This window comes from Vidua chalybeata, chromosome 3 (genome assembly GCF_026979565.1).
Source record: "Vidua chalybeata isolate OUT-0048 chromosome 3, bVidCha1 merged haplotype, whole genome shotgun sequence".
Lineage (NCBI taxonomy): Eukaryota > Metazoa > Chordata > Aves > Passeriformes > Viduidae > Vidua > Vidua chalybeata.
Genome location: NC_071532.1, coordinates 76,765,079 through 76,791,076, shown reverse-complemented (window position 1 = coordinate 76,791,076; position 25,998 = coordinate 76,765,079). Strand labels below are relative to the sequence as shown.

General features: G+C 36.4%; 1 protein-coding gene across 5 annotated transcripts in view; it reads right to left on the bottom strand.

The window, feature by feature from the left end:
• Positions 1–4,066: 4,066 nt before the first annotated feature.
• Positions 4,067–25,998, bottom strand: part of MAP3K7 (mitogen-activated protein kinase kinase kinase 7) — a 47,907-nt gene continuing 25,975 nt past the window's right edge. The window contains exons 12-18 of one of the 5 annotated variants that reach the window (XM_053937043.1): positions 24,611–24,691; positions 18,348–18,415; positions 12,665–12,773; positions 10,720–10,806; positions 9,850–9,911; positions 9,194–9,309; positions 4,067–7,125 (exon numbers count right to left, since the gene is read on the bottom strand). In XM_053937043.1, the coding sequence (XP_053793018.1) occupies positions 6,945–7,125; positions 9,194–9,309; positions 9,850–9,911; positions 10,720–10,806; positions 12,665–12,773; positions 18,348–18,415; positions 24,611–24,691 (704 nt within the window). In that variant the 3' untranslated portion in view covers positions 4,067–6,944. The remainder of the gene's footprint in view (positions 7,126–9,193; positions 9,310–9,849; positions 9,912–10,719; positions 10,807–12,664; positions 12,774–18,347; positions 18,416–24,610; positions 24,692–25,998) is intronic. The other 4 variants (XM_053937039.1, XM_053937040.1, XM_053937041.1 and 1 more) reach the window with 4 other exon arrangements.

The window sequence follows — 25,998 nt, the reverse complement described above, 5'->3', positions numbered from 1 at the left end:
TTGTGATTTACTGCAATAGGATTTTATTAAAAAGATATCTTTACCTGAGGTCCTCCTCCAGGAATATTTTGATAAAATCTTCTGCTTTATGGAGGGGCAAATTCAGTTGTGAAGGCCAGGTGAAGGCTGAGGTTTATCCAGGAGGTGCACATTACACGGTCCTAAAACCATTGAATTAAGGCAGCTGAGATTGAAAACTCAGTTTCACCTCTAGCGCTTTTTGGGGAGATTATGGCATAATATGCAAAATTATTAATAAACCAGGCACATTCATCTTCCTAACTGTGTTGTTATGGCTTTTCCTTCTTTTTCCTCTCTTCCTTTCAGGTCTGAGAACTCAGAGCCCTCAGGGAAGCAACCATGAAAGCCTTTATCACTTGTTTCACCACATGGCTCTTTTGGTTCACATTCAGAGAAGGGCTTGTGCCAAGGCTACAGGCACACTTCCCTGATCTAGAGATGTGAGATACAGCGCTCTCAATGACCCTCACTCTAATTTTTTTTCTACCCCAAAACAAATAAACAAAATCCCTCCTCAGCCATCTCTTTAGAACTAGGGTTTTTGATAAGCATACAACTATCACCCTAAATTTCACACCTCACAGCAGCTTTGGTGTCTGCCAGCGCGCAAGGACACGCAGAGGGGTGGCTAAAGGCTACTGATGAAAAGCAGCAGCCCTGTTCTCACCCACCAGCCCTGTAACCTCAGCCACGGCACTGTGCTTTGCTGCAAAGCACAGCAGCACTGACCAAAGGGGTTCCTAGTGCTGACTCTTCTTCTGAGGTCCCATCTGAACCCTTCCCTGACAGAAGCAGTTTGTTTCCAGCAGCTCCACAGGCCTCAGACAGCCCTCAGAGGATGAGCTGAATTATCTACACCTCCTACCTGATGAACAATTCCTGGCTGTGCCAGGAATTTGCTAATGATGAAGGCGATGTAAGAAACATGAATAAGAATCTGATTCACATGTGGTGGCTTTGCAAATATGGATATCCCCAAATGACAGGATGATTTATTCCCTCTTTTAGCCTAATCTTTGTAACTTTGCCTGTTTTTGGAAGGGAGTTTGAGTAGTCTCAAGCATCTACTGTATAGATACAGTAGCAAAGCTGCATGAAGTGTTCTTCATTTCTTAAGCACCTTTTTGGCCACCCTTCTTTCCACACTGCAGGAGCTAGCAGGTCAGTCATGTGGCTCTGTACATCACTCAAAGGTGGCCACAGTTGTGACGTCCACACTGCTACTCTTAATGAGAAAGAAAGAACAGACCCAGAGAGAGCTCTTTGCATATACATCTCATCACAGAATGGTTTGGGTTGGAAGGGGCTTTAAAGATTATCAAGTTGCAACCCCCTTGTCATGGGCAGGGACACCTTTCACTAGACTAGGTCGCTCAGAGCCACATCCAGCCTGGCCTTGAATACTGCTGGGAATGGGGCATACACAACTTCTCTGGGCAACCTTCTCCAGTGCCTCATCACCCTCTGATCAGAGAAAATGTAAAGATTATATAATCTCCAAGCTGCCTACAGAGACAAAATTTTTTCTGATTTTCTGGTATAAACTAAGATTTTGTTCCACAGCACATGCTAAGCCCATAGGTTATATGAATGCAAGTCACCACTCCGTCCTTTGCCCAATTACCACAGGAAAGCAGTCTGTGTACGTTTGCTCCATTGCTTTTCCTGTTCAGTATCAGTGGGAGGGAAAAGCATGACCAGGCAAAGGGAAGGCAAATGCATTTCCACCAGCACATCAGTGTTTATAGATTCACAGAATGGGTAAGGTTGGAAGGGATGACAATGGGTCACGTCGTCCAGGCTCCAAAGGTCTCCTAGACCATGCTACATCATTATTGTATTCAAACATCTTTTGAATATTTCCAGCGAAGGAGACTCTTTGCTCTCTCTGGGCAGTCTGTTCCAGTGCTCAGTCAGCCACCACAGTAAAGTTCTTCCTCATGTTCAGGTGGAACTTCCAGTGCATCAGTTTTTGCTATTGTCTCTTGTCCTATTGCTTGGCAGCACCAAGAAGAGCCTGGCTCTTGTCACTCTCCTTCAGATACCAATAGACATTGAGGAGAACCATTCTCAGTCACCTTTTCTCCATATTAAATAGGCCCAGCTACCTCAGCCTTCCCTTGTGAGAGAGATGCTTCAGTCCCATTATCATCTTCATTGCCCTCCACTGGACCAGCTCCAGTAGCCCCATGTTTCTTCTGTACTAGGAGCCCAGAACTGGACACAGCACCTCACCAAGACTGAGCACAGAGGAAGAATCACTTCCATAAACCTGCAATGCTTTTTCTTATGCACCCCAGGACACCATGTGCCTTCTCGGCCACAAGGGCATTGCTGGCTCACAGGCTGTTGTCCACCAAGTCTTTTCCAACCTTAATGATCCTGTGATTCTATGATGTGCTCTTCTCCACCCATTTGTAAAAAGAAATGGTTCCCAAGGGCATGACTCCCTTTATTCAAGTTAGAAGGGGAGTACTAACAAACTATGTGGAATTATGCAGACACAAGCCTGCTGTAACCTTTGGAGTATCTCAAATTTTTAGATACTTAGGGTAAAGCACACAGCTGCGAATAAAAATCTTTTCTTCATTAATGCTTGTTTAGCTAAAGCCCTAGGATTAGCAGTGCTCTAAATATTTTAAGACAGTATTTTATTAATAATTAAAAATTAAAAGTACTTAGTCTAAATTCTGTTTTGCTCTTTCATTAAATACTGCTCCATGACCAGATAGATGTAGGTTCAAAGTTAAAAGACATGTAGTAAACCTCTCCAAGTACAGTGGAAGATGTGAATTGTCCCTGCAAGAAGCAGGAAACTGCTACATGGGCACAGAAAATAACTGATGCACTCTCACACCTCTATTTATCTGCCTCTAAAGAACATGATCGTCACAGGCATAGAATATCACCCATCTAGTGACATTACTGAAGTAAATAAAAACTAAAGAAAGATTTTAAACTCTGATTTTGGAAAAAAAAGGCATCAATTCTGATTTGATATATGCAGCTCTCTACAGAATCATAGAATCAATGAGTTAGGAAAAGATGTCTGAGGTCATCAACCTATGACTGACACCACCACATCAACCAGACCATGGCACCAAGTGCCACCTTCAGTCTTTCCTTAGGCATCTTCAGGGATAGCGACTCCACCACCTCCCTGGGCAGCCCACTCCAACGTCCAATCACCCCTTCTATGAAAAAATTCCTCTTAATGTCTAACCTAAATCTCCCCTGGCATATCTTAAGGCTGTGTCCCCTGTCCTGTTGCTGGCTGCCTGTGAGCAGAGGCTGACCCCCAGCTGGCTGCATCCTCCTTTCAGGTAGGTAAGAACATGCGAGTACGTAACACCGTGTTTATATTTGCATATACATCTACACGCGTCTACTTTTCTAAGATCCTCCTCGTCAACCTGGTCACCAGGGATATCTCTATTCTGAGGGGTTGGGAGTGCCACACCTTTTTTCTTTCCCCTTGTTTTTTCAAACTTTCCCGGCCAGTTACAGCAGGGCACCTGAAAGGATCAAGCTGTTCAGAACACTTCAGAACAGATGTGAAGCACAATTCTGTGATCTTCACAGACAATGACACTTCTGGGGGTCAACTCTGTCTCTGGTATGGCAACAGAACCTCTCAAGCTGTAACATCTATTATGAACAAAAAAGACCAAGTTCCAGGGAAGGAAATTCTTCTGACCTTAACAACAGAAGACAAGCAGTTATCTCTTTGCACTACATCCACAAGGTAGATGCACCATTCTTAAAATATTTTTATACTCAGTTATGAGTAAGGCTATTCATCCTACACCCTAGTTCTGCATACAGGAAGGGACAAGCTCATAGCAGAAGAATTTTTTTCAGCAGTGGGAACAACTGCACGATGATTATCTTCCACCCAGTGTGGGATTCCATGAGAGATCACGGATGCTCTGGCAAGCGTTGGGGCATTACTACATGTTTGTGGAAGGCTCTCAGCTTTTATTAATTAGACTCCTGACAAAGCAGTAAAACCCTGTAACAGAAAGCCACACTGCTCATTCCTGAATCATATGAAATCATTCACCATTTTATGTACAAGTTTTGAATTACAATCTTCAACTCCTCATCAGAAAAAATAACAAACCAAAAAGCCTAAAAAAAGCATTTTTGGAAGAACTGCATAGTATACAGAAGCATACTTCAATTACAAAATATCTTACAGAACACAGACTGTAACAAAAAGCAGAGCCTGTTACCTTTTCTGAGAAGGCAGTGCCCAGCCCAAACTAGATGTTTCACCTCCATTATTAGAGGAACAGCTTTAACTGAACAGAGAGCACATGAAAAAAATTCCTGAACAGTCCAAATAGTTTAACAGAAAAATAAAAGTACATTTGTAAACAACTTTAAAACAAGAGCCTTATGAAAAAAAATAACAGCTAAGCTGTTAAACTCTCAGCCCAAACTGATGTGTTTTACCCTTATAGGTTTTTTCATGATAAACAAATTTGTTCATGTGGAAAACCTCAGTGAGAAATCTGGGCAAGTATTTTTTAAATTTCTGGTAAAATTAAGTAAATGACAATTTGAAGGCAAAAAGTCAAACTTCAGATTTCCTTTGAAGATTAAAAGAGTGATAAAACCAAGCTATTGATTGAAGCCAACAATGCATGGTAGCACTTATTTTATAATCTGACACCCTTTTTAATGTAAACCCTGAAAAATCATAAGCAACTGGTAGAAATTACTTTTGTATTATGTACCATTAATTTATCACTGCATTCACTTTCGTTATTCAAACCTTGCCATAAAGTGACTTTTCACATACAACACTGATTTACCTTAAGCATCTCTTTTACTACACAGCAAAAATGTAAAAACTGTCCTGAGAAATGATTTTGTGTATGTAATTATCAATGCCTCTGAAGTTGAGCATCAGTATTTATGCTGCTCTACTTAATGCTTCAGCATATGTTAAGTGAGCTGCTGATCACTGAGTGTCTCCATTTTGGTAGATAGACAGATGTATGTGAACAGCAATGCTTTGGATAACTTGTGCTATTCCTAATACTAGAGTTATTTTCTCCCCCAATTACATTTTGCTATAAATATGTGTGCCCTTAAGTTGATCCCAATATCAGTTTCAGCTAACTAATCAAATTATCTGTTAAGGTTTTGGGAATGAGAACCCTTCCTTTATTTAAATAAAATGAGGGAAAGGTTTCTAACTCCCAAAGGTTTGCCAACAATAGATTTATTGTCAAGACAGGATGTTCAGTAAGTTGTTTGTCCTCTTTGCTGTTCACAGATAAGCACAACTGTATTAATGGTTTTTATCAAGTAGGCAGGAAGAGAAAGAAAATAGTATGAGGTTTTTCCCCTTAAGGTTTTTCCAAGTTCTGCTCATGGGTATGAGCCACTATTCATTTGAAATAAGTGTATTTCAAATTTCAGATTAGTTCTCTTTTATTGATAAGGCTCAGCAGCTAAAATTCAATTTCCGATTTTAATTTTGCAAACAAGTGTTATTAAAGCCCCACCTGTAACTGAGAACATCAAGAACTTAGGTATGTATGTAAGGAGTAATTTATCATTGTATATAGAAGTGCCTTATTTTTGTACCAGTTAAAAGTTAGTTCATAATCCAAATAATCAATCTGCAATGTAAACAAGTAATTATTTTCTCCTATGTAATAATGGTAAATATCAACACTGAGCATTGCATATTCCACTTGAGTTCATTAAATGCAATTTTTCAGTCATAAAGGCAGCAGGCATTCTGTGATGAACTTCCTTTGAGCTATGTTCAAATGAGTGGAATAGCTGAGATTCCTCATGGAGATCTAAGCTATTTCTCTCATTTTCTGAATAGTTTCCACTATTTGCATACTCAACTCCATTTTATAATTTTCTATTTAAAATAAAGTAATTCCCCCAAACTCTTCTCTCTCTATCTAAAACAAACTTATTTACATTTATGGTAAATGCTTTTCACCAAATAAATTTTAATTAAAAAAACTCCTGAAACAAAATCAATAATGGAGCAAAAATATAAAGGGAGCAAGTATTTCAAGTACTGCATTAATTTTCTTTCTGAATTTCCTTCCAACGATTCTACAGGGACAAAAGTTTTAAAGGTCTGAAACAGGCTTTTACCTATTTTTGATTCTATCTCTTTTATACGAGGGACGAATTGTGTCCAGTGATCACCTTCCTAACTTTTGGCCACTATTTAAATGAAACTGCATGTGATTCACCCCAAGGAAGTAAACAAAATACAGCCTTTTACTTCAAATATTTTATGAATGCAAGATTACATGAAATATATTAGTCAAAATGCAGGGCCATCAAGCACTGAACCAAGAACGCTGGCATCAGTTTGCCTACCATTTTACATGTGGAAAAATACACTATGTCTACAGGTAAAAGGCATCACTAATGCATCATGAATTACTCTGGTCAGCCAACATCACCTCTGCAGCTTGGTGCATGTTTCAGTTTATTATGAAAATAATCTTCATAATAATAGTTTGAGATGAGACACTGGAACAAAACCATTCTTAAACAGGAAAGTCTTTTTTTTTTTTTTGCTCTTACTGAGGCAACACCAAAAACTAAAAATAAGTTCTCACAATTTAGCAGCCTCCTCAACACTTGTTAGACTAGCCTTCACACAAGGAGCATGCAAACAGCCACTCTTCTTGCTTTAAATTGAGGGCTATTGGTTAATTCAAGTCACTGTCATTTCACCCTATTCAATTAACCTGTTGAACGGGATTTCACCTAGAAAAAAGAAAATTAAATGATGTTAAGTGTAGCAGACACGTACAGATCACACCAGGAAGCTAACACTCATGAGCTGTCATAATAAGGGATAATAATAACAATTAAAAAAAAAATCAGTCTTTTCTGTGCATATTTTTCATTTGAAAGGTCCCAGGAAATCATGATGTGCCTGGCCGCTTCTGTTGCTGATTTCTGATGACCTCTAATTGTTTTTTGCATTGCTGATAGTATGTTGAGAGACTTTTGTTTTCATCTAACAGCTTTTTATGTTCTTGTACCAGACGGGATGTGTTTTGCTGGTCTTTTTCATCCTGGTCCAGTTCTGCTATTAGTTCTTGTCTGAAATGAAAAAAATAAAAGTCATTGTCATTTATATTCTATTTTCATTTGTGTGTAGATGACTTCATATGTTTCAAATCAGTATTTGATTATCAATATGAACTCACAGCTGGTGATATTCTGTGCAAAAGAAGTTGACAAAAGAATGTTACTCTTTAATGTAGTCTGGGGAAAATTCCCTTCCAAATCAAATCCACATTTAAACTTTAAAATAGCTGAAAGACTAAGCCTCAGTCTCTAAAAGTGTCCTTTAGACAATGTCTTTCATATGTAGTTTTACAGGTCACAGTAAAATACCTAAGGAGCAACACAAAATTTCATAAATATATTCAACTCTAATTTTAGATATCTATATGTACATTTAAATCACTAAAAGGCAACTTAAAATACAAAATTACAGAAATTTTTGTAGCTTTTTAGTGAAGTACTATTTTCTATCTGGACTTGAACTTACTAAAGCAGTGGAAAAGTAGAATCAAGGAAATTACTTCTGTAACTGGCATTTCACATTATTTATGCTGTAAGTGTTCAACATGTTTTTTTAGCAAGGATTTTAGAGGCCCAAACACACTGATAATCTTACTAAAATTTATTCTGCAAAACTGGTGTGGCAGTTTGTTTTACTATTTTGTTATGAGGTGACAAGAAGGCAAGCTGCCAGCAATATTTTTGCAACAAAATAGCAAAGGATAAAGTTAATTAATTGTTGTCATATGGTTTTTAATTACAGTTAAAGAAAATGTAGTAATTATATGAGGTTGAACTGATCACTACCTTAACCAGCATTCAATTCAGCCCTCACAATATCTTTTTTTGTTTTAACGCCTATGGACAATTACCTTCTGACTAAGAAAAAATAGTTTGGAAGAAATGTGAACACAAACTTCTTAGGAAAAAAAGCAGTAGGAATCTAAAAGTAGAGAATGAACAGTTTTGAAACAAATATATTTTAAATAATTTATTGACCATTGGGGACAACACAAGTAGAATCAAAATTAAGATATTAACCCTAGCATCATTATCTCCTCATCAAATCTAAAAATTCTCATTACATGTGAAAAAAATCAAATTGTTCACAGAATACTAAGCCCAAAGTGAATATGTGATAGAGTTCAATCTTACAGTAACATTCCCCCCCCCCCCATTCTGTATGCTATTTCTACTGTACAAAAGGTTTACACATACATTTTTCTCATTAGCTAATCCACAGATACCAAGGCAAGATCCCTATTAACAGCTGCCAGTGGCTCAGACACTGGTGGGTCACAACCTGATTATTTGGTCCAGTGTGCAACTATGACCTCTGAACTGGCCCCCAGCAACAGGAAACAGAACACAACAGAACTTGTTCTGAACTCAAATTCTGAATCAGCAATCATTTTTTGACCTAATACAACAGTATGTGCAGCTGCTTTACTTATACATGTAAACAATGCAAGAGGAAAGAATTTATTTCCAGTGCACAAGGAGAAGGCACATAACAGCTTTTAAGCATCAGGTCCTCAAGACATGGCAGAAAAATACAAGATGAACGTTGGTAATATTGTTGTAAATGCAGTGCTTGACAAAAGTCAGATACATGATTAAAACTAACTGCAAAATGAGTAACACTGACATATTACCCAAAATTCTACAATCCGTTAACTAAACAATTATCTATAAATTACTACTGAAAATACTTTAATGGAGAGTGTAGTAAAAGGTTCTTCAACAGTTCAGGTGTTTCATTTGAGATGATACTATCAAGCATTACCAGTTTGTAACATACAGAGATTTGCCACGACCTTATGTAGGACTTGTCCAGAAGAAGAATCTTGATATTGATTAGAACTTTCAATTACCTGCTTCTAAATATTTCATCTGTATTGAGCAGCTCAGTATTCCTGAGTTTAAGGTTGCAAAATAATTACACCCTATGAAATGTTACTTCATAAAGCCAGAAATAATAGTCACAGTGACTATTATTTACTTTTTATTTTTGTACTTTATGTATTTTTATTATTATACACAGAATGTGTGTATAGGATACACACAGAAGAAAAGAAAAGGTTAAACACATTTCACTTACTTCCTCTGCAACAGCAATGCGATTTCTGTCTGAACTTTCATATATTCTTGTGCCATTTTGCAGTGCTGTTCAAACACAGCCATAGATTCTTTGGAGTTTGGGCATGGTGCTAGAGGCTGAAAATAAATCAGACATGTTAAAGACTAATGAACTGATATCTTAGTAAATAGTGTGTTAGAATGTCTCTGCAGTGTATTTATAACAGTCTTTTAAAAACCAGTAAGCCTTTAAAAATAAGTGTTAAACCATGCCCTGGAAAATATTACTGCACCGATGTCAAAGTTTACTCAAATCTGAAGTTTTTAATCTGACACTTGTCACAAAAATCAAAGCAAAGTTTAATCCCCCACACAAAAATTAAAGTGTATACAACAATTTGATTCAGTAACGCTCAAGCAAATAATGTCTTATTTTGACAGTCAAACTCAGATTACATTTGGTTTAAGGGATCATGTTTCCCAGGGCTTGTTTTTAATAGCTTCATCAAACCTGAGTCAACTAATCTCAGATTACATAATATATTTTTTTTAGCCTTGGTCAAAAATTAGACAGAACATAAACCCAGGTAAATATGTGGCACTATATTTTGCAGCCCCAAAGTCACATGTTAGAATGAAATGCAAACTTGAGAATCTAATAAACTGTGTATTTATTACCTGTAATTGATGATCTAATGTGAGATATGCCATTGGGATGGAGTTATCTGACCCGTTGGTCTCTGTAAAAATACCAAGAAAACTTTAATGTATTTAAAAATACTTATTTTTTTTCTTACAGGACAAAAACAAGAAGTCTAAGTAATTTCACAATACACAATCTGAATGTGGATAAGCAGATGGAAATAGCAGCGTTCCAATCCCAAGGCAGATGAATCATTTTGTTTTTCTGATAGCTAAGAACATCAAAAGTATGGTCTATCACATCAAGGAAAAAAAAATTATGGTTATCAACCTACATTTCTAGAAGCCATGTAACAGCACACAGATTTGTGTACAGTTTTCTACAGTTTGCGATCATTTCTGTTTATAAAAATTTGCCATTTCATTCTTGTTTATGAAGGATCAGCCAGCCAGCCCATGCATCTAATGATTTTAAAATTAGAAGCTGTGCAAATCAGCTCTGCCAGAATAAAATAAGCACAACCTCCTGCTCAGTTTTGAAACCTGCTCCCAGTGAGGTCTCTAGAGTATCTTCCTCACAGCATGCTCTAGGACATCTTCTCTGCTCCATATAGATACTTTGTGGGTAGCAAGGAACCCAATAATCGGTCTGTCTCCTGGGCATGGCTGCTCTCTTCTTACACTGCACTTGCTCTGGATTTCTCTAGAGCTTTCATTCCAGATTTAGTAAGTTTCTGCATTCTTATCTTTCAGTAGCCCACAATCTGGGGATCACAAGGTTACTCTTAAGCTTTAAGAGACACAGGAGTAAAGACACATGGAGAAACTACTGATTTTACAGCTGCATAATTGCTACTAGAGGATTATATGGAGGAGGGTAGGTGGGAAAAAAAAGGGGCTGCTTACCCATACCCCAAAAGCACCTGCCACAGAGTAGTCGTGGTAGAGAAACTAAGGTGTTGCCCTCAAAGACTATGCTATTTCCAAGAGCAGCTTCAAAAGGAAACAGAAATAAGAGGGTGGGAATGGAGAAAAAGTGGTTAAGTGTATGCTTGTAAGGAAACTGGAAGGTGGTAATAACAAAAAGGAAAAAGAAAACAACCCTAAACCAGAGACTTAATCACCACGGTATCTTAAATGCAATCAACATGAGAAATCCTTCCCTACATTAGACTATTGCCATATATGGATATTGTGACAATGAACTGCAATGCTTCAAAAATACATCAATACATGTAAATGCTTCAGGTGACATTCCCGAGTGTTTCAGCACCATGTCACAGAACTGCAAACTCTCCTTGATTGACCAGATACAGCTGCATCCTTGTTTTATCACCTTGCTTCATTAAATTAAAAGCGTAGCATCTTTTATAGAACACCAAAATTATTTCTCTCCTCAGAAATTTGAACAATTCTTTGTGCATGGCCGACATAAACCTACCAAGAAAAAAATATTCATATGGCACATTATGTATGTACATGAGTATAAGGTGAGCAATTTCTGTGGGCCAGAAAATAGACTTGACTTTTAGCTCCAGTGCTGTGCTGCATTTAAGACCAAAAACTTGGCACAAACTTTTGTTGCACTGGCTTACGATTTGCATCTTTCCCAATGAACTCCTGACTGGGTAAGAGCTTGCTTCCAATGTGAGGCAGCAATTCCCATTAGTGCTCACTGCCTAAAACAACTTGGGGTCCATGCTGCACAAGAGGGCCCAGGGTGGGCTGCAGCAGTGGGCAAGGGCATGAGGAAGTTCTGAGTGACTGTGGTCAAGCAAAGCAACAAAGGACAGAAAGAAAAAAATAGAGAAGCAAAACACAGGAGTGTATTGTCCTCCCACTAACACAGGGCAAAAAAAAAAAGTACATCTTACATAATCACCGTATATTTGGTAAAATGCAAGTGTGCAAATATACATACATATTTATGTATATATACATATGCTTGTGCAAGAGTCAGTCACCACATGAGTTTCCATTTTGCAGTCTGTTACAGGAAAAGAGTCTGATCATCCAGATGAAAAGATCACAAGAAAAAGATTACAGAACCTGAGGTACTGTGAAGTACCACCTTGAGACTAAATTTAAGATTCTACATGTACATTTTGGTAACAAAAACCTAATTTTTATTTATATTCTAAAACGGAATTTATGGGGGTCCATTTTTTCCTGCATTCCAGTACTGGCTCTTTTCGTAACAATGCATTATGACTTTTAAAATCAAACAGAACTATTCAATTATCTTCATTCTTAATCCTATTTCATAACAAAAGAGCAGTGATGCTACAGTAGAAGTATTTACAACGTTTCTACAGACACGTGTTAGTGCATTTAAAACCAGCAATTTTGTGTGCTCATGTACACTCTGCATAAGCAAAATTACAACAGTGATAGTAAACAGAAGTAACCCACTCCAGCTGATACTCACCTACATAACATTTAATTCTAGATGTCAGGGCAAGGAAATCTTTAAATGTGCATTCAAAATACAAATGGACAAGACTAAAATGTTCCAAGATTACTATTCCCCTAGTTCCCCAAAACGACAGTAAAAAACTACTGCTAACAAGATCCTCATTAAGTATTATTATCACATCAATTTACAGTACTTTCTTACAAGCAGAATGTTTACAAGTTTATGTAATTTAACAATCTATAAATAAGTATTCTTAAAGCATATGTGAAAAACAAGGCAGTAATGTAATGACTGGATTTAAGCAGAACTTAAAAAAAAATCATGATCTTCATTGCTTACTTTTATTAATATCTGAGCACACACCTCATACCACAATCAAATAAATATTTTAATTTTTTTACAAGCAAAAAAATTACATAATAAACAAAGGATTACCTGCATCATCTGGTGTCCATGGGTTACGTGTTGGCTTTTCAGAGGTTGGTCCCGAGGTAGTGATCATTCTCACACTAGGACTAGATGATCTACTGCTGTTTCTACTCTCCTGAAATGACAAAATAAAACCAAACGACAATTAAGAGAAGATTTTTTGAGAAGTTCATTAAAAGAAGTTCATTAAGAAGTTAATTAAAATTTGAAGAAATCTGAACCTATAATCCTCCTTAAAAATACTCTCCCTCCCCAAGCTTTTACCCTGAATGCTCTCCTGATGGTTTGGTTAACTTTACATGCATTGCAGGGATAATTTCATCCCTATTTCTTCTTTACTGTGTAAAAGAAATTGATACAATTTTGCTATTCAGCATAACAAAAAGCAATGCTGAACAACGTGTTCAAGATCTTTACAGAAAATCCTGACAATATGTCTAGTGATTTTTGCATCATCATTCAGTGAGATTTAGCAGCTCTGTAATATAAAGAGGAAATAAAGTTTGTTTCCAGTGTTTAATCAATGACTGGAACTACATTCAATGAAAGGAATACAGCTTAGTAGCTGCACTAGACTACCATGTATTAATCTACAGTTTTCTTCTGGTTCTTTTGTTAACTCAGAGGTTTTGTGATTACTCTTCAGAAAATGTGAAAAAAGAGCCTAATCAAAAAGGATCAGTCACTTGAAGCACATCAATCAATAAAGGAGTACATTCTCCCTCATGAAGCAAATTAAGGACTAAACCAAAAGTCTTAAGGTTGTTTTTTCATGTACTGTTTGACTCCTCCAATCTTTTTGTTTACCAAAGCACAAAACCATAATAGATTTCGTTATTCTGCTAAGCTGCTTTTTCAGAAATGTTATTTACAATATATATGTTTCTATTTCACATACCTCCTCAGTGACATTAAATTAACACAGTAAAGGATTTAAGACTATAAGCCCCAGCAAGTTTCTCAGAAAAAAATGAAGTAAAAGGAAAGATGCTATTAAAATACAACTATTTCCAAGATGGTGTATTTATCATGAAATGATTCATTAAATGACTCAATTTTTCAAAATAAGCACTCAAATATACATTAACTAGAACCTATATTTCTTTATGACTTTATTTCCAAATATCCTACTTTAATTTAAGTTTTAGAATTCAAGATTCCAGCCCAGTAACAATCCAAAGAATAGTAAGATTATACACACTGAAATATCCATTATTTCAAATGCATAGTCTTTCTTATGTGATGTTTATTAAGCATTTTGTGTTTTATGTTAATATCTAGAAACAAGAAAATAAATCGTAGTAATAATCTGATGGATCTTATCAAGATGATGGCATCAGACATTTTGAAAAATCTTTTGTGTTGGAGTCTTTGTTGACATTAAGTAAGGTTTAAGTTGATGAGCTTACTGTTAGTGTCCTCAGATATGAATGACAAATACACCCTGCTGATGTAAAAGACCAGAAGATAGAGAAAGCACTTGCAACAGCATAAAAATCCTTTAAGCAAAAAGAGATTTGTTGAGTATCTATAGTGGATAGTGAAGGGCACCTGAGAAATACTCTAGTTACAGTAACTTCTCAGTGCTTTACCAGATTGGTTTGGTTCACCAACCAAAACCACATTTCCTTGGTATCTTTATTTACATGAAATTCAGTAGATATAGAAATGAAGGAATCACATCTGAAGCATATCTAAAAAACACTATGAAGCTGAAAGGAAGTTTCCCAAACTGAACACTGGTTACAGTGTTTGACTGTGTGTTGAGTGAGATGTTTTGAGTGAGAGGGGCATGGCAGCTCCTCTGACAGGTAAAGTGTCTGGACTTTAGCAATGAGTTTCTACTACCCCTTCATCCTTGCTTCCTCCAGATTTGCTAGCAGGTTACTCAAATCATCTTTGCCAGGTGGTCAAACCCAAATGGCATTCTTAGCTTCCATTTCTCAAAGACTTACAGTCTTGAAAAAGCTGGCAAGCTCTGAATAATAATCCTCCCTGAAGTTTAATTTAAACAGGCAACACAATTTGAAGAAATCATTACTAGTCTTGTTTCCTCATCTCATCTGTGAATTTTATCTTTCTGTGAAAGGGGAGAAAAAAACCCGAATGTTCATCTATGACAAATTTCACAATCTCATGGACAGAATGATTCATCTCTGTAATATCAGATCCCCAAATTATCCCACTTAGCTTGCATGCATGTACATGGGCTTGTACATTCTGACCTTGCTTCTCAACTGTTCATATCAGTACATGGCTTTAATATAGTATTTTTTTTCACTTCAAAGTAAACTGTAAAAGTTATGAAGGCCCAGTGGCAGCTATGATACCCCATCTCCCCCAAAAACCAACAATCCCAAAAAATCCCAAAACAAAACAAAAAATGTTTAAAAGAGGAAGTAGGTAGTTTTGGTATTTATGATAGTACTGTTAAAGATGGGTACAAAACAACCAAACCAATAAAAGATACACTAAGGAGATGGATACCACACTGAGAATCAGATCACAACCCATAGATCCTGGGTCATTATGCCAGATATGTTTCTCAGTATCCATATAAAATATTAAATTTTGTAAAGATTGCATGCAGTATAAATAGCAATTTCCTGTGTTCCTTCAAATCCCCAAAAATATTAGTAGCTGCAGTTAAGAGACTGCATGTTTCTGTGTTGCAAAGGTGTTTAGGCAAGAGCAATAGCACTAGAGAGAGGACACACTAAAATGTTCGGAAGTGCATGTACAGGGAAATAGGCAGAAGAAACAATTCCGTTCCAAAAAAAAAAAAAAAAAAAAAAAAGAGAAATCAATGCATATACTGCATCACAGTATATGGACAGAAATAAATGAAAACGTAGCATTTGATTTTAGGGGGGACAGTTGCATCAGTGCTGCTCACGTCACTCGGAAAAGTCAGCAAGTGCTAAAATCTGTGAATATTCAGACCTGAACATGTGTTCTCAACACCAAATCACTCTAACAGCTGATCCAAGGATGGAAAACCCTTGACCTAGCAAATTTCCTATCTAAACTGTTGATGCTGAGTAGTAAAATCCTCTGCATCTGCTGCTGAGAACACCAGTAAGAGCAATACTGTTAAACACCTTAAGTGTCTCAAGAACATAAACATAGTAATCGTCAGCCATACAAGGCACACAAAAAATCTTCCAAGAGCACACAGACATAAAATAGACATACAAGCATAAAACATACAAGGTGGTCAAATGGAAACAGATGACCAGGTACACAGGACCAAGAGTCTTGGACTATCCCTTTCAGGTAAGCACCCAAATTTTGGTATATGTATTATTAAATATTTATTGTGTGTACATATATATTATATTAATTAATATTATATATACATATATTTGATTACTTATATACAAGCCTGGTGTTTTCTTTCACCTTAAGAAAAATTCCATTCTGTGTTGGAAAAACCTTTCTAATTAAAACCCAGTAGTAGTAACAGAACCATTTTCTATTGACACAGCAGCAATTTTCAGGAAAAATACATTCAGTAAAAATACTTCTGATCAGCTTTACCGTGTCAAATAGTTAAAAGCCAGAGAAGAGGCACCATGGCAATCCTTCAGTTTTGAGTGGGATAGAGCCTTTCATGGCCTGGGTGAGGGAGCAGAGGGGCCACGGCTGCTTGGTGAAGAAAGCTGTGCTGTAGAGTGGGTGTAAGGGAGAATGGAATGTGGGGAAGAAGGATGTTTGCAATGAAGGAAGGGAGGGGGAAGGGGATTTTCACATTAGAAGAGATACCCTAGATATGGTATAGTGCATATGGGGAAATTGGATAAACTGACCAGAGATATGCCACTCAGATGTTTTTTCTGCTTTAGCTTGTAGATTGCTTATATGGGCAACAGTTCAAAATTTTTAATAAAAATTCAAGGCACTGGGGTCCAGATGTATAGAAACCCATAGAAATTAATGTCAAGTCTTTAGCCATAATTACATTGTGCTCTGTTTCTTCATTGTTTTCCATTTTTTTTTAATGTATAAGCATGTGTACATCAGAAGTTAGCATTAGTTTCAGCAGACTCTTCTATCTCTCCTCACATCAAAAAGGGGATAAAAATTCAATATTTGTTTATACAGACAGTGGAAAAATATCTTTGAAACTGCATTTTTCATGTGTGCTAAAATATTATGTTTTCCAGGTTTTGCCATGTTTCCAAAGAAACTGCAGGATAGCAACAGACAATTATAATTCTTCCACTTATATTGCCAATATGTGCACTACCAGAAGCAAGAAAGTAAAATATTACTCTGGTACTTCTATAGACCCACAGGTGATATTAGTGAGGTAAACATAACACAAAATTTCTGTATCCTTCTGTTCACAAGGACAATTTAGCTAGAACACCCATAAAAGCAGTAGAACACCTTTCAAAGAAAGATTATTATAATAGTTATTAAGAGATGAAGCAAACGATGATAATCTGAAATATCAACCATTCATTAAAATGAACAGAATGAAAACTTTTAAATAAAAAAGCTGTAATTAAATTGATATGCATACATCAATCAGCACAATTTGGAATAACTGATCTATTGTCAATTTTTCCCCCAAGTCTTGCATAATTTTAATTCTACAATTAAATGAATAGGCTAAATTAGTTCCTAAATTTTGCAGATTAATTTCTTTCAAACAAACCTGTCTTCTCTGAAGATATTAAAATATATCATGTAGACTTGTTATTTTCTGGTAGATGTACACAGTAAATTTACGAATACATACAGGATTTATGAGGTGTCTGTGGCTATCATATTCCATGGAATTAAAGAAAAAATCAAAGGTAATCTTCCTGATAATTACACCCCCCCAAGAATTAACACCTATTTTAGATTATTGCAGTAGGCTGTTTAATAAGGAAACCTGATTAACCTGATCAATATGCTAAGCACCAGTATCCCACACTCAAATAATAGTAGGGATCTCAAAATTGCCAATTCACATTAAGGACCAAATAGCCTTTGTGAATTGTTGAAGCAATTAAAAAGACAAAATAAACATATCTGAATGAAGCATTAGCTATACTTTTCTCATTTAAAACTGAAATGAAACTAGGAGCGTGTTATGTAGCATACCACTGTCTCTGTTACCATGGCATTTACACTACCAGACAAATAGCGATGTTATTATAAAATATCTTTTTGAAACAGTATTTTTTTATACAAAACTTTTTGACAACACCCTGCTATAAACCTTTCACAAGAAATAGAGAGATGTCTCTATAATTTACTATTCAGGATTCAGAGACTGATAATAAACAACACTTATTATACTGATGCACGTGCTTTTTATTTTCAGGAAGAAAGTGAGACTATCTATAACTGTTTTACACAATAAGTAGTAATTACAATCGTTTTCTACATACAGAAAGATGAAAAGGCTTTCCTGTGTAACAAGTGCCCTCAGCCAAATTAAGCAGTACACAAAAAACCGTGAACATAAAAGTGATAAATACTGCATAAGCTATACAGAAAATGCTTCCCATCTAGAGCTCATTCATAGTTACCCTCATGGAATCTCATTTCAATGCAATACAAACAACACTACAGTCTGCCAAGCTTCCACATCATTTCTATGAAAGCATCAAAGGTGATCTAGATCGGTTCCCCAGTACAGATTGGGTGCTGACTTTACTGAAAGGCAAAGAAGAGATGAGAAGGACATTACCTGACTGGACTCTGTTCCAGCAACACTAAGATCTTGAATGGATCTGCGCCTCTGCTGTCCGTTTCCTGCTGGGAAAAAAACAAAACAAAAACAAACCAGTGAAATATATTCAGAACAAAATAAGAAGGGTGCGACTGTTGCAGAGGAGCTTGGAATTTGTACAAATCCACAGAGACAAAGTGAGAGAGGGGGAGAGACAGCTGCAGAATTTTAACTCAAAACATGCTGGCCTGTCAACAAAAAGTATAGCCTAATACAATAACCACTCCTACCACATGAATAGCTGCTGCACTCTACTCCACCATCTTCTGTCACATGTATTTGGTCAGGCTTAGTACTTGGGGCAGGAACTGATGACGACATCTATTTCAAGTGCGTTACGTTATGGGGATTTCTAAAAGCTAAACCACAAAGATAACAGGCTGCCAGCTTTAACCTGCTGCTCTTTGGCTTGCTCAAGGAACACAGCAAGGACTTCTGCCTGTGTGACGCTCCCCTCAAGAAAAGTAAGAAGCGAAAGCGCTTCCTTCTGGTCTCCTGTCTCCTTCAGGGGAACGAAACTGTGTCCTGTTCTCATGCTCTGAGAAGTGTGAAAAGGGGACCGTTCAGCTAAATCACATCTCACCATCAACCTACGAAGCACAATGCTGTAATCTTTTCCTCTTCTCCTTCCACCTGTTCGCAATTATCCACCAGTGACAGCTACATAAAACAGTTTAAATTTTAGCACTGACAAGCAATCAAAGGCATTTTCAGGAAACAAAATCTCCTTAAAAATAAAAGGAGATTATGCAACAGAATCTCCCTGACTACTTTGATTTTTATTACAGTGATTGTTTATATTATCTCTTGAGAGCAGGTCAGCTGTCCAAAAGGAAACACCAAAATGTCCTGAGTAACAGCTGACAATGCTCAAAATTCTTGCTCTTAGCTCTGCATTACGTAACTCTGCTACTGGAGGGGAGCATCTGAAACATGTACTGCAGCCATGGCAGCCCCTCGCCCAGCAGCCCCACACTCAGCCACCAACACAGCTCACTCAAAGCCTTGCAAAAGGCATCACATTGCTGACCTTTTAGATACTTCTCATTCAGCATAATTCCCACGACTCCAAGCCTATCCTGACACGTGTTTTGAATTACAACAGTTACTACAAAAATGTAAGACTGTTTAATATTGATTGATATATTTAATAAGCCTTTAAGGTTTTAAATATATGCATTATTACATATAAGAACACACTACCACAAAACAGCAATACGAAATGCTTATAGTCACTTTATCAATTTTTCATAATGTTTTAAAATTTATAGAAGGTACTTTAAGAAACAAGCATATAAGAAAGTCAAGCAGGATTCTAAAACAGGAATATACTTTTTGCTCTGACTACAAATGGATTTCAATTGCAACTGTTCTGTGGTCTTGGTATTTTGCTTCTGAAATTCAGGGAAAGTATATACTTACCTAAGCAACAATAGCTAAGTTTGTTTAATACTTTCATATGGGGATCTTGTGAATTATAAACTCTGTCAAAATGTCTGAACTTGTTCATTTGCAGTGAACTTTTTCTCTATGTAATTGTTTAACAAACAAGATTATACATTTAATAGAATTCTGTGCTGTGGATACTTCATCTGGCTGCTACAGCTCATCTCAATATTCAACATATGTGCAATCCACCCACGACTGATACAAAATTATGTGCACATTTCATTCAACAACATTGTTATAAAATTAGCTCAGCTGAAATAGGCTTGCAAAAATATCTGAAATTCTCATTTCAGATTAGCAACATTTGTGAATTTAAAGAACCCAGCACATGTGTTGCTGAAATATTAGAACATGGCTGCCAAAATGTTAAAATAATCAGGGTGGGGTGCAAGAAAGAAAAGAAAATGCCTTGCGGGAAGTGAAGGGGTGGGGGGGAAAGAGGGGCCAAAAATACTGTTGTAAAAAATGAACACCTTTAAATGAAATATTTTCAAGTTAGTAGCATGAGGGAAGAGCAAGCTCAACTAGGCAATGCCATTTTAATTAGTATAATACTGCAGACATCTGGCAAATAGCTTCAACAAGGCAGAAACAGACTACGAATCAACAAATACTTATTGCTCCAGATTCAAGACAAATTTCAATTGAAAAATATGCTATACAACACAACAAAAAAGACTGATTTGAAAAGATAATGTGTACTTCCTTATGCTTTCCTCTTCCAGTTTTGATCTTGTTCTTACCTCTATGTCCATTTAAAAATATTTTTTCCTCATTATAAAACTAAGAGATTTGTATACGGATAGAAGTTAATCCACAGTAACTTGATGCACAATGTCAGGCTTTTGGTGGTTTACAGGATTTTAAGATTAAAAAGCAAATGTCACAAATGTACTTCATGGTCTCAGAACAACCCATTTCACATACTGTTGTTTATTTTCTAAAATTAAATTCTAAAGGAACAGGAAACTTCCATCACGTCCTGCCCCACATACTCTAGGCAAAAATAAATTGTACAACTTATTAAGCTTTTGATCACCACCCCCACCAAGCCGCCAAATATCCAGACCAGCTATGACCTCTTCTCCCTGCCCTTTAGCAGATACTTGCATCTCCTTTTACACTTTCTTATTTACTCACAGTCCTCTCTCTTCCTTACACACCTACAAGGCTCAAGCCTCTCTCACAGTGCAGGATGATTAGTGACTGCAACAGTGCTATGAGACATTCTGACGAAGTTAAAATATTGACCTGAATTCCAGAAGAATTAAGTGATCTGGGAAGACAAGGGTGAGGTTTCTCGCATACATTGATTTTAAAAGTAGATAGAAATACTACAGACCTGCAACATCCATAATTCCTATCTACCTTCTAAAGACCTTGAACAAAGTGTGTCTATCTTGAGTAATCATTTATGCAGTGTCAATGCTATAAAAATTGTAACGCTGTGGCACAGTTTCAGATGACAAAATTACAAAGCCAAATGCACACATGCTAAATGCATGAGATGTCTAGTGAACATTGCTAGTGAAGAGAAGGCTGTACTTGTAGGTATATTTGCTAGATGCTGTTTGAATGGTTTCTACCAAAAAAGTATACGGACTTCAGAATTCAGATTTTTTTTTTTGTTTCTTTAAACATAAAGATACTTAAACCTTTTGTACTTGCTAGGATTTTTAGTTTTTATATATAATATGTATATAAAAATAAAGTTGGTGCTTATAACCTGTACTATACATACTGTATATGAAAAAAAAGAACGGATACATGGTTATATGGTTACAGGAGACCACCACTGCAAACTCATTTGCTAAGCTGTTAAACAAAGGAGGAATTTTTTGAGCCATTTTTCAGTTTTTAAGTTTTGTAAGCTAGTAACACAAAATACCATCTTAAATGAACAAACAGCTCTCTTCACCTTATAGTACTTAGAAAGAAGAGCAAATATATTCTAAAAACTTCCCCTTCTGACAATATTTTACCTTTATTGATAAAGTATGTATTTTACGACCTTGGAAGCATAATCAGTTCATGGACGAAATGCAGTTGAGGCAACACATTACGAAAACCCCCAATGATAGCAGATGTAGTACTCATAGTTCCAAAATAGCCCTGCCCAAAGCAGCTGACTCACGGTAACATGCCTGCCTGGTGCTTCCCCTCTCTGGGCAGCAGCTGCTCTGCCATGTGCTCAGCACAGCTCCAGGCAGCAGCACAGACCGGCACTTGTGCGGCTCCAAGGACAGGGACGAGCTGCTCGCCCCACCAAGGGATGTGCCCAGGGAAGTCCGGAGGAGCTGGGTCTAAGGCAGAAGTAGTATGGAATATAACTGGGTGGGATTTAGGTGGTGGTGACAGTCTGGGGGTCTTGGAAGCTTGGGGGTCTAGAAAGTGAAAAGTGTGTTCAGAGGCCAGAACTGAGAGCCTTGTGCTGAAAGAGTAAAGAAAGGAAAGAAGTGAGAAATATACAGCTGAGTATAATTAGTTTACTGGGCAGATGATCATGTTCTGTCATGTAATGACTAATCTCACTTTTTTCTGGCTTTGGGCTTATTACTGGAAAGCTGTTCTGACAACCAGAAAACTTTCAATATGAAGCCCAGATTTATTTGCAGACAATTTACATGTTGTTTTTGTAGTGCCAATACTGTCTTTTAGCTTAAGTAGCTCTCTCTTCCTAGTTTTTAGCAGCAGATTCATCTATAGAAAATAATTATTCATTCTCAGATTTCACTTTGTGGGCTAAAAAAAGCCATGCTTTCAGATCTGTTTTTATACTCTCTATACCCCTCTTATCCTAGTAACTCTTCTTCATATTATTTGAGTGCATGTATGCTTCTTTTATATGGCTGACCAGAACAGTATGTTCAGAACGGTATTCCTGATTCAAACTCAACACGGGCCAGTAATAGTAGCAGTGCTTCTTTATCTTTCCTAGAAATTAACCTTAAGAATTCACAGTTTGTCACATCTACATTAGATTGGTGGCTCATACTACCTGAGATTAACCTGCATGCATGTACTATGATCCCATGTCATCTTATCAACAGAAAATGTTGTTAGTGCATGACCCTGGATTTTACCCTATTTCTATTCAGTAACATCAAAATTCTCCCTACATGACAGTCTAATTCTCCTCTTAATGAATAGCTGCTTCTGATAAAGCATTAACTCAAGCTCATTTCACTTAAATACCTTAGGAGTAAATGTTGAGAAAACTCATTAATATGCTTGCTCCAACTCTATACCTTTTTTTCTTTTTTAATTTCTACAGATTTCTATTTCTTTCATATGTCTTCCAAATTATCTTGAAATTCTCATCCTGTCAAGTTCAATTAAAAGAGACCAGGTGAAGAATTTTTAATGACTGCCTAACTAAGAAACCAACAGACTGGTACAGTACAATCTGTTTTGTGAAAAGAATATGATATTTTATTTCACTGACTTCTTCATTATTGCCTAAAAGTTTCAAGGTTTCTTGGAAGCCTCAATGTTGTATGGACAGACAGTGTATAGAGACAAGAGGCACTCTTTAGCTTCTAGAGCTTATTTACCAGGCTCTCATCATGAGTTAGCACTGAAACTGGACAGATGTCTTCACATTCGCTTTCCTTGTTTTCTCAGGATTTCATTTACATCAGTGCAGGCCAGGACTGCTTGAAAGTTAGACTGGAAAGCTACTCTAGTAAACTTTTTTGCCAATTTGTTAGCCTCAATGTCCATGAGGTTTTCTGTTTTATGGGTGTTATTGCTCTTTGGAATCTACTTTCTCATATTCTGTATTTTTACTGTAACCGTCAATAAAGTTATTTGAAAGAAACGTTTGTACAAAAATATCTTTTGCATTCAACTTTTTAGTACTTAACAATATCAAGATTTACAAGGAAACTTCCTCAGATGACAGAAATTTAGAATAGGAGGGCCACAGTTTTTAGTGGATTCCTAGGTACTATCACATGCATTTTCTGATTCTCTGCTCCTGACATATCATTCTGAAGTGACTTGCATACTGTTAATGGGATGCCTATCACAGTTTGGGATTGATTGTACTTATCTTTAGACTTTGAGAAGTATGAAATGAAAAAAAGAAAAATGTCATTCTACTACCTAAAAAAAGACTTGGGATTAATGAATAATTCTCATGTAAGTCCCAAATGATATTCCCATCCATGGTGCCTGATTAATTTTTTTCCTATCAAAAGCCTCTCCTAGTAATTTTAGTTTGCATTAACTTTAACACAACAGCAATACCTCATGCACACACATTTTAGCCCTAGAAAAGTGTATTCAAATATAAGAATTACACAGACTAAGTGTTAATGTTTTAATCACAAGTATCACATGGATTTAAAGTTCTGTACATCATTTATCTTAGTCTTCTGTTCTACTATTATTTGATTAAAAATGGGAGCCTAAACACTTCAAAGATCAGGGTAAAACGGTTACCTAGACAGCAATTTTTAGTTCCATTTTCACCAAATTAAGTACTCTAACATAAGACTGCATATGTAATTTTCCTCTATAAGAAGACTGAACATCAAGATCGTAAGGAAAAAGTCCTTTATCAGTAGAAGCAAATTTGAAGATTGAACACTTTACTGATAAAAGTAAATTTGCAATAAAATATCATGCTCTTTACTGAAGCATTATGAAAAATTTAGTGGGATAATTTCTGGGCCTGTCCTAAAGCAACTGGAGCAAGAAGTATTTTAGCAGTCTGATCATTATTCTGGCATCTTAACCAATTGACCCGTTCACCTGGTCTGCGATACCTGGTATGATGATCTCAGGGACATCCAGAATGTTGCCAAATGAAGCAGTTTTACGATGGCCTCGTTTAGGCTTGGAATAGGCTGAAAAAATACACATATACAATACACATGCAAAACACTAAAATGGCAAGAGCAAAATTATTAAATTTCTAATACTGCATTGTTCATATACTTGGTTAAACTAGAGTACATGCAAAAATGTGTCATGCAGAATAAACTGCATTGCCTTCCACTCATGCTTACACAAAGTAAAGCAACTGTTAAAAAGCAAAAAATGCAGAACTAGCCATCATTACAACACAGTGTAATTAGTCATAGTTAGCAACACAAAAGTCAAACACAGAAAGCAGCATGGCAACACAGAAGGGAAAACCAAATGTAATTATCCAAACAGAAAACAAATTATATTATTTCAATTCACCTATACATTCAGAAAAAAAACTTGATTGCCTGAACTTAACTAACATTTTCTCTTTAGTGTTAGATACAAACTATTTTATTAAAAAGTCTAATAACTAGGTACTTCTGCTTCTTTAAATCACCTCCTTTCAAAGCAAATCTCATCTATCTCTGAAAAAATATTGACTTTTACTACGTTTAACAATCATTCCTGCCAGCTACTCTTTTGTCCTACCAGTGAAGATTTTTTGTTTTGAAAACTGGATATAACTACCAGCTTTTTAATTTTTGAATAATATTCCACAAACATTATACACCTTGAAATAAAATCGAATCATACTTTTTTTTTAATTTTATCGCTTCTGTAGTTTAAGATAAATAGTTCCTATTTAGAGAAAAATCTGAATGTATCTCCAAAAGGCAGAACATTGTAGCATACTCATCTCAGTAATGGTGATGTGCATTACATGATTTACTCTTACAATTAATCTACAGGACGATGGAACAAGATTAAATAATTTTCAACTTGATTTAACAACAGCCTAATCCTCACCCAGCCATGCAAATTTTTTTCAGGTTCACAGCATATTATTTCTGTCACACAGTTACAAGATTAAAAAAAGAAACCTACAGAGTGCTTAAGTTTCACCTCTTTTTGAAAAAGTTATGGTCAGATGTGCTTGACCTCATTTCTCATAGTCCACTACTGCATGAAGTGATCTCGCAAAAAAATATCCAAAGAACCCCAAACCAAAAATAGTATGTTCAATATGTACTTTCATTTCAAGAAAAAGAAACCCTACAGTCATAACAAAAAGCCACCAAAAAACCCTTAGACTATTCTGAATAGTAGCTATTATTTCAGAGCAATGTACTTAAAGAAGATAAATTAGGAAAATTAAAAACTTGTACAAAGGAGGGCCAGGTTAACTCTGATAATGTCAAAAAGTTACATTAAGAACGTCAGTGACCAAAGTGAGTCCTGACAC